We start from the raw sequence: 7279 nt of genomic DNA on the forward strand, positions 1-7279 counted from the left end.
CGTCAAGATGGTGAGTTCTGGGCGCTGGTCGGTGGTCATCCGTCCCCTGTTGCCGCCATCCTGCCCCCATGGCATTCCGGGGAGGCTTGCTCTTCACAGGCTGGCTTACCCCTAGCTGGCTGTGGCGCTATGGTGGAAAGCCAAGGTGATATTGTTCTCCCGCTTCGGGCCGGGGCTCCTGCGGCCTGGCCGCGGCGCGTCGGTGCCGGTTGGTAGGGTCGAGCTGTCCGGTGTGGGCCGGGGCCTGTGCTTGGCCTGCTGTGCCGCTTTGTTGCTGGGCTGTAAGAGCAGCTCCGGGCTTTCATAGGAGTGCGGTATCGCACTTCGTTTCAGGTGTTGAAGGGGTGCAGAGATCATGCTTTTCTGTTACTCTTGTGGCCCTTCTAGTCTGAAAGCGTTAAGGGAGCAGTAGCACATAATTCTGTTAAGGCAGCTTGCGTTGTGTTGTTTTGGTGCTTCGACTTGTAATCTATATGTTTCATTACAAGCTGTTTCAGCGTGGTGGAGGTATGTATGTATGTTGTTGTGTTGTTTGGAAACTGACAAGTCTGTCATCAGTAGATGTGTATTCAATAGTATAAATCAAAGGGTATCTTTTAGGGTTTTATCTATAGCCCCAGATGAGTCCACTCAAGTTAGGAGTTCATTGGCAGCATCTGAGAGACTAGCGGCTGTTGCTGTACTGTTCATTTATGTATTTATTAAGCTGGAATTGTATGCATTACTGTTGTTTTGTCTTACTTTTTTTGTATTTTTTCTTACAGAATGACACAGTGACCATCAGAACTAGGAAGTTCATGACAAATAGACTGCTTCAGCGCAAGCAGATGGTAAAAGAATACAGAAAATTGGCTTTAATTATTTGTCTATTGGTTATGGGCTACAGGTGTTCTATAGCCACTCTAAGTAAGGGGCCCTTAAAAACTCCAGGGTTTTTATTGTAAGAGCTTATAGGTTTACATGTGTTGAAGCGTGCTGAACGTAAAACTTGATGGTGAGGTAGTGGCTGTTCTGTCTTTTGAAGCTGGAAACTTAAGGACAATTTCATAACAAATTAATAATATTTTCTGATGCTCATGTGGGTTAGATTGAGTGTTAAACTCAGCGCGACTATAGCACCTGACTGTTGTAGTGGATGTTGTCCTTCTCTTGCTTTTACACAACTTGTAAAAATTCCTTCTTAGGTGATCGATGTTCTTCATCCTGGGAAGGCCACAGTCCCCAAAACAGAAATCAGGGAAAAGCTGGCGAAAATGTACAAGACAACCCCTGATGTAATTTTCGTCTTTGGCTTCAGAACTCACTTTGGTGGTGGCAAGACAACAGGTTTTGGCATGATCTATGATTCTCTGGACTATGCAAAGAAAAACGAACCAAAGCACAGGCTTGCCAGGGTATGTTTTTTAGTAACTTGAAAACAATTAGAATGTATTTGAATTGTTAAGTGCTTCATGATTTGCATGTATAAAAGCTAAAGTTTTGTGAAAGTACCGTTTGTGTACTCGAGTTATATAAGAGGTCTTAAAATAGCGTAGGCTAGCTTCTGCGTGTGCAAAATAGGGTTAAGGGTTTTTTACTGTTTATTTTAAGGGAATTGTGAAGGCAAAATTGACGGTACCAGTGATGTTTAGCAGTAATAGATAACTAGCCACTATTAAAGGTCTTGAAGAAGCATAAGAGACAAGACTGATATATACACTACTTTAGTGCTTATATTCTGTGTTGAATCGCTCATTAGCTAGTGACCTGAACTCACTACTTAACTAATATTTAAAATTCAAACAGTATTTGAAGAGTCGAGAAATAGTAAAACTTAAATTCAGAATTCATACTATTGGTGAAACAATGTTAAATGCAACTTTAACTGGTTTTTTTAATAGCATGGCTTGTATGAAAAGAAGAAGACTTCTAGGAAGCAGCGAAAGGAGCGTAAGAACAGAATGAAGAAAGTCAGGGGCACAGCCAAGGCAAATGTTGGTGCTGGCAAGAAGGTAGGATGAGGGTATCTGTAAGCTAGAGTGAGCATGTTGCCTTTGAAATGTTTATGAGAAGTTTTTCAACAGAATAACATAACATTGTTTTTCTTCCATTTCTTTCACCTGTTCTACTGGATAACAGAAGGTAATCTGTGTGGTGTCGTATAGCTTCTTATCAGCTCAGTAGCTTAGTTTTGCTCCTCACTGCTGCAAGCTTAGCTGATACAATGTGAAATAATGCTTCTTAAGTGATTGTTTCCTACGTGTCACCTGAACTAAAGTTAAACTTTCAAAGTCTAACAGTATTGCTCTAATCTTGTAACTCAGCCTTGCAATATACAAATTAGCTATTCTTAACACTTGTTACTCAGAATACCTAATATAATATCTAATGCTTACTCCACCAAGTTACTGTTATTTATGGTGTTATTTGTAGAAGAGATTTTGTTAAGAATGTGTGGTGATGTAGATGGTGAGGACAGTGTGTAAATAGAAATAAGGTAGAATGTCTGCTTTAGCTTGTTCTTAAGTTGCCAATATAGTGAGTTTCTTTCCCCTGGTGGGAGCTTCCTATGTTGTCACTGGAACTTGATGCAAGCTTGTCAGGTGTGCAGCTTGGAGACAGAGGGAGACAGAGTTCCTTTATCTTTAAATAAAAAATCCCACCGAAACTGAGTAGTGGTCTGGTGTGAAGACAGTCATCTACCTTAGCAGTTTTTTGTCCTCTGAAAATACTGAGTAAGCTGTGCAGCTAAGTGGGTTTTTTTAAGTGTTATAACAAAGGAAGATAGGGCAATGAGATTTGACACTTAAGTGTATAGCTGCTAAAATGCTTTGACATCTTGAACTTCAGTAATCTTCACTTTTGATATCTTTTTTTTTTTCTACTTTCTTGGAATTCTCCATCAGAAATGAAGTATCTAGCAGGTACTGAAAATGAGCATGGATGTGGTGACTGAATTATATGTTTCTGAAACACGTGTCCATCTGTTTAATTGAAGCACTGTACTGCCTTGCATACATGTTTGGTTTAAAATTACTTCTGTCATGTAAGGGTTCAGTTAACTACATAATCCAATTTATCTTGTGTGACTTATAAAGCTTGGCTAATAGTGAACAAATCTTTGAAACTAGTGAAACAACATTAAAACAAGGAGTTCCAAATGAGAAGTAATCAAAGAAAATGCTACTGATTTGAGGCATTGGTTCAGACCACCCTGGGTTCTGATTCAAAGTAGTACAGTGCAATTGCATGTGTAATTTGACCTTTGTATGAAAGTAGTTGTGCATCTCTATGAAAACTAAATCACATCAGTTTTGTGCATTTGACACCGTGGTTGAAAACAACGCAGTTGTCAACATTAAACTGTATTTAAGTATTGGCGTGCAGTATTCCAAGTTAAGACACGAACCATAGTGATTGCTCTGTGAAATTAGATTCTTCGTGTGCTGTATGAGTGAAGTTCTTGTTATCACTGGATGGAAATACACCAGTGTTGCTGTGAACTACTAGATAAGGTTTGGTAACCTTCTCATTTCTGCTTTAATGCTGTTTTGATAACGAAGTCCTACAATTATTTACGGTATAACAGCACAAATGAGTATTTGGTATAGCAGCAACACTGACATACTCTCTTGTGAATGTCCAGGGAATCATTTAGTGTTGCACTGATGCCAGTAGTATGGATCAGCTTCTTCCCTTCAAGAATTTGGTGCTTGAAGGTAGTTGTTATCGAGTGTTAATGCACAATGGTTAATGACTGTCACTTGAATTATTAAAGCTGTCCAGTTCATAAGAGTTCTCTTAAAGAATATAATCACTTCAGAAATGAAGACCAGGATTGTGTGCTGTGATAATTATATAGCAGATGTGACTTAAGTATCAAGTGCTTCTCAAACTAGCACGCAGTCTCAGTAGTAGATGATCTGTGTTTTGGATTAGAGGTTTGTAAATGTCTTTTAAAACAATATTTTAGTTGATAAGTATGCATGGGTTAGATCTTACTTGTTCACCAGTTTTGTTAATCTTTGTGTTCTTGTATTAGATATAAACTAAAGACAAATTATTTTACTTGCTTTCTGGATAACTTGATTGAGAAGAGTTCTGTGCTGCATCACAGGGAAAAGCTTGTGGAATACACTTGTGTCTTAAAGATTTGTCTTGAAAAATGCATGTTTAAATGTAATGGTGTGGCATGGTTCAACATTGTTTATTACAGCCATGTGGAGGAATTTTTAATAGGAGTCCTGGAATATGTTTTGGAGTCCACCTACACAATTGGTGAAAACTGTTTATCTCAAAAATGTGTAGGCATTTGATTCTGAGACATCTTCAGGCAAGTGTGTATTGTTTTAAGAAAGATGTACCATGTTTTCATGAGAACTATTGAAATGGTGAATCATACTTGAATAGTTTTTCTTGACCTCTTAAGTCAGACATCAACTGTGCTAACGTCTGACTGTTAAGTTTTCATTATTCTTTTCTTCTCTCACTCCTTTAGAATTCCCATTCTGTTTTCTCTGCAGTTAAGTATTTTGAAGTTGTTTGTGTTATTTAATATATTCTGTAGCTCTGTAGTTAGATGAGCTCATATAAAAGTTTTCAGCAAGTAGATGTGGATGCCTCTTACTGATCATTTGTATTCAGAGCAAATGCAAAAAAGCACCACTCTACCCCTTAAAGTCACAGCTATGTAGTTGTGACAGCCTTTGACATGTAAGCCTTCCAAACAGAAACATTTGGGTTTGTGTGGTTTTCTGTTGTTTTTTTTTTTTTAAAAAAACTGATCAAACAGAAGTGTGGGTGGATAGGCACTTTAAGCTGTGGTAGCCTGTAGGTACAGTTGAACATGCAGTTGCATTCTTAAGTTCTAAACAGCTATTGTTGGGTCCTGTTGGAGGGAATGCATGAAATCTTAGACTTAAGCCTCTGCAGTAGTCAAAACTTTGACGTTTTTCTGTCACATTTCACTGTTGTAATTGAAAAAAGCGTATTCATGTTGTGTCAGTAAAAAGCCTCAAAGCTCCATCTTCTACAGTAGTACAGCTTTGATAAAACTATTCTCTTACTAATTAATGCTTTTTCTTTTTCAGTAAATGAACATACTTCACATGGAAAATGGATAACAGGTATGATTTCTGAATGCTTTGTAAGGGTAGATACGTCATCGTAATGACTACAGGCTACTCAAGTCTAATGTTTATTTATGCAAACAGCATGGTACTATGCTGATCTAGAATGCAGTGCAAGATTAAGAAAGGCTGTTGTGCGTTGCTAATTTATGTGACTTCCACTTGAGTGAAATGCCTGATTAGCATAATAAATCAGGTAGTTCAGATTTACAGTTGCGAAAACTGTTGATTATTTAGTCTTATTGTAAACAATGCTTACACTTTTCCATTTGTAGGTATGCTAAGGAAAGGATAGTACACCTTGGTTTTTATTGTCTTAAGTAGATTGGAGTAGTAGGATTTTTATTTTGAGGACAAGTTTCTGTTGTTTTCTTATAGATACTTATTTCAAGTAAATTCCTTGTAAACAAACCGCCTACTTTTTTAGAGGAGTCCTAGACTATGTATCTTGGTTGCAGAAACGTAAGTGAGCTGGATGTGCTGTGGGCAGTAACTGTAACAGATAAAACTCTGGGTTTATTACAAATGGTCTGAATGAATCATTTTAAAGCAACTTAAACTGTCTGGGAGCTGCTGGAGTGCATATAATGTGTTAAACAGAAAGCTGGTAAAGCAATTGTAGCTTGTTGGGCTCTTCTGCAGAAATGCTGTAATCTGGGCGCTCAATTATTCTCATGACAGTACTGTGAAATTTTGAACCTTGTGTTCCTCTAAGAAAGGCAGTGTTGTTCACCTGACTTGTTTGGGAAGCAGTTTTCCAGGCACTATAAAAGTATGAGTATAAACACTGTTTTAATCATGTGGCACTGATCTATCTTTTCCTTTACAGACTACATTGCTCTATGAAGAGGTATAGAAAGAATTATTCTGGAAAGAAGCTGCTCATCTGGCTTTAACATCAAATAAACTATGTCAATAAAATGCTGGTTTGCCCTTTAGTTTTGATTCGAAAGCTACCATTTTGTAAAGTTTGAGAAAATCAAGATTGGTGCATTGTTTGCACTGCATTAAAATCTTTTCGTAATGAAACAATTCTTGTTTTGAGTATCAATTTGAAGTGAATCAGAGCTTTCTATGGATAGTAGTATAACCTAATTCCAAGTCCATGGAAGTAGGCATGACTTTGTCATCTCGTGTTCAGACTGTGGTTTGGAAAGTATTTTTAAGATGTGCTTGTTTGAGTGGTGATGTTATATAAACCTGTAGAGAATACAGCTGAAGGGAGAAAAAGAAACTGTAGATGGATATTCAGAGCTGCATGCTTCCACAGTTAAGTGTTTTGCTAATGGAGTCAGGCATGACTTGCCTGTTCTTCCTGAGCTGTCAGGACAGGCTCTGGGGTCTGTCTGTGGTCTTCAAACTGCAGTACACCCCTAATTTTTCATATGGTAGTGTTAAAGGAGTCATTTAAGAGTGGATTAGTGGTTGGATGAGGCATGCTCTATGCTAGAAGTGTAGGCATGCAGGTGTTTTAAGTAGCAAGTAAAGTTGAAGTTTTATACTTCAAATATGACTGAAGCAGACGGGGCAGCTCTAGCAGCTGTGCTGAGGAAGGCTCTGACTTGATTCTTAACCAAGTACAGTACTTTTAAATAGTACTACCTTTGTACTGAGGCAGCATATTGTAACAGGCAAGGCGTATTTAGTGTTTGGGGGGAAAGCCAACCACCCTGTAGTTAAGAGTTAAAGTGTTGGAAGGGGATACTTTGATAAAACATCTGGGAAGTATGGGTAAAGCACTTGACGTTTCTTCTAGTACTTTCAGTCTTGAACTAGTGGGATTGCTATTGTCTGCATCCAGCAGCATCATACTCTTTAGCTGTACAGTAAAATTTCTGTACATCATGCTATAGTGTTCCTGCCTTTTCTTGACGTTAGTAACTGGGATTAGTAGGCAATTGCCCTGGTAAAAGAATAGGTATTCCAGTTTCTTCTAAACATAGGTTCACTAGTGATGTTAGACTAAGGGGATGGTGAAAAGGAGTAATTGATTCTAAAATAATAGTTTTGAATCTGAAATCCTGTGGAAGTTAAAAGACTTTTCTATTTGGCAGAGACAGCTTCAAAGATAGGTACCTATTGGATGTTCTTCCCAAACATTTTAAGTCTATTGAATTCTGATTGGAGGGGTATTAAAAGTGGGGTTTGTGTACTTAGATATAGTATGTGTA

At 38.1% G+C, this 7279-nt stretch overlaps 1 protein-coding gene across 4 annotated transcripts; it reads left to right on the plus strand.

Annotated features, from left to right (window-relative positions):
• Positions 1 to 768: 768 nt before the first annotated feature.
• Positions 769 to 6140, plus strand: RPS24 (ribosomal protein S24). Of its 4 annotated transcripts, XM_009884554.1 has the most exons (7): positions 769 to 830; positions 1185 to 1394; positions 1881 to 1991; positions 2119 to 2121; positions 2886 to 2903; positions 5070 to 5105; positions 5938 to 6140. In XM_009884554.1, the coding sequence occupies exons 1-5, from the start codon at positions 798 to 800 to the stop codon at positions 2889 to 2891; spliced, it is 363 nt and encodes a 120-aa protein (XP_009882856.1). In that variant the 5' UTR covers positions 769 to 797; the 3' UTR covers positions 2892 to 2903; positions 5070 to 5105; positions 5938 to 6140. The 4 variants fall into 4 exon arrangements, with proteins under 4 accessions (XP_009882856.1, XP_009882858.1, XP_009882857.1 ...); XM_009884556.1 differs by lacking the exon at positions 2886 to 2903; XM_009884555.1 differs by lacking the exon at positions 2119 to 2121.
• The last annotated feature ends 1139 nt before the right edge of the window (positions 6141 to 7279 follow it).

This window comes from Charadrius vociferus, unplaced genomic scaffold, assembly GCF_000708025.1.
Source record: "Charadrius vociferus isolate BGI_N301 unplaced genomic scaffold, ASM70802v2 scaffold655, whole genome shotgun sequence".
NCBI classification, from domain to species: domain Eukaryota; kingdom Metazoa; phylum Chordata; class Aves; order Charadriiformes; family Charadriidae; genus Charadrius; species Charadrius vociferus.

Bases quoted from the DNA above. Each gene is read 5' to 3' on its own strand.
- RPS24 (XM_009884554.1), top strand. From the start codon at position 798: ATGACAAATAGACTGCTTCAGCGCAAGCAGATG. The intron at 831-1,184 runs GTAAAAGAATAC...ATTCCTTCTTAG, and splicing joins TGCTTCAGCGCAAGCAGATG to GTGATCGATGTTCTTCATCC. The intron at 1,395-1,880 runs GTATGTTTTTTA...TTTTTTTAATAG, and splicing joins CAAAGCACAGGCTTGCCAGG to CATGGCTTGTATGAAAAGAA.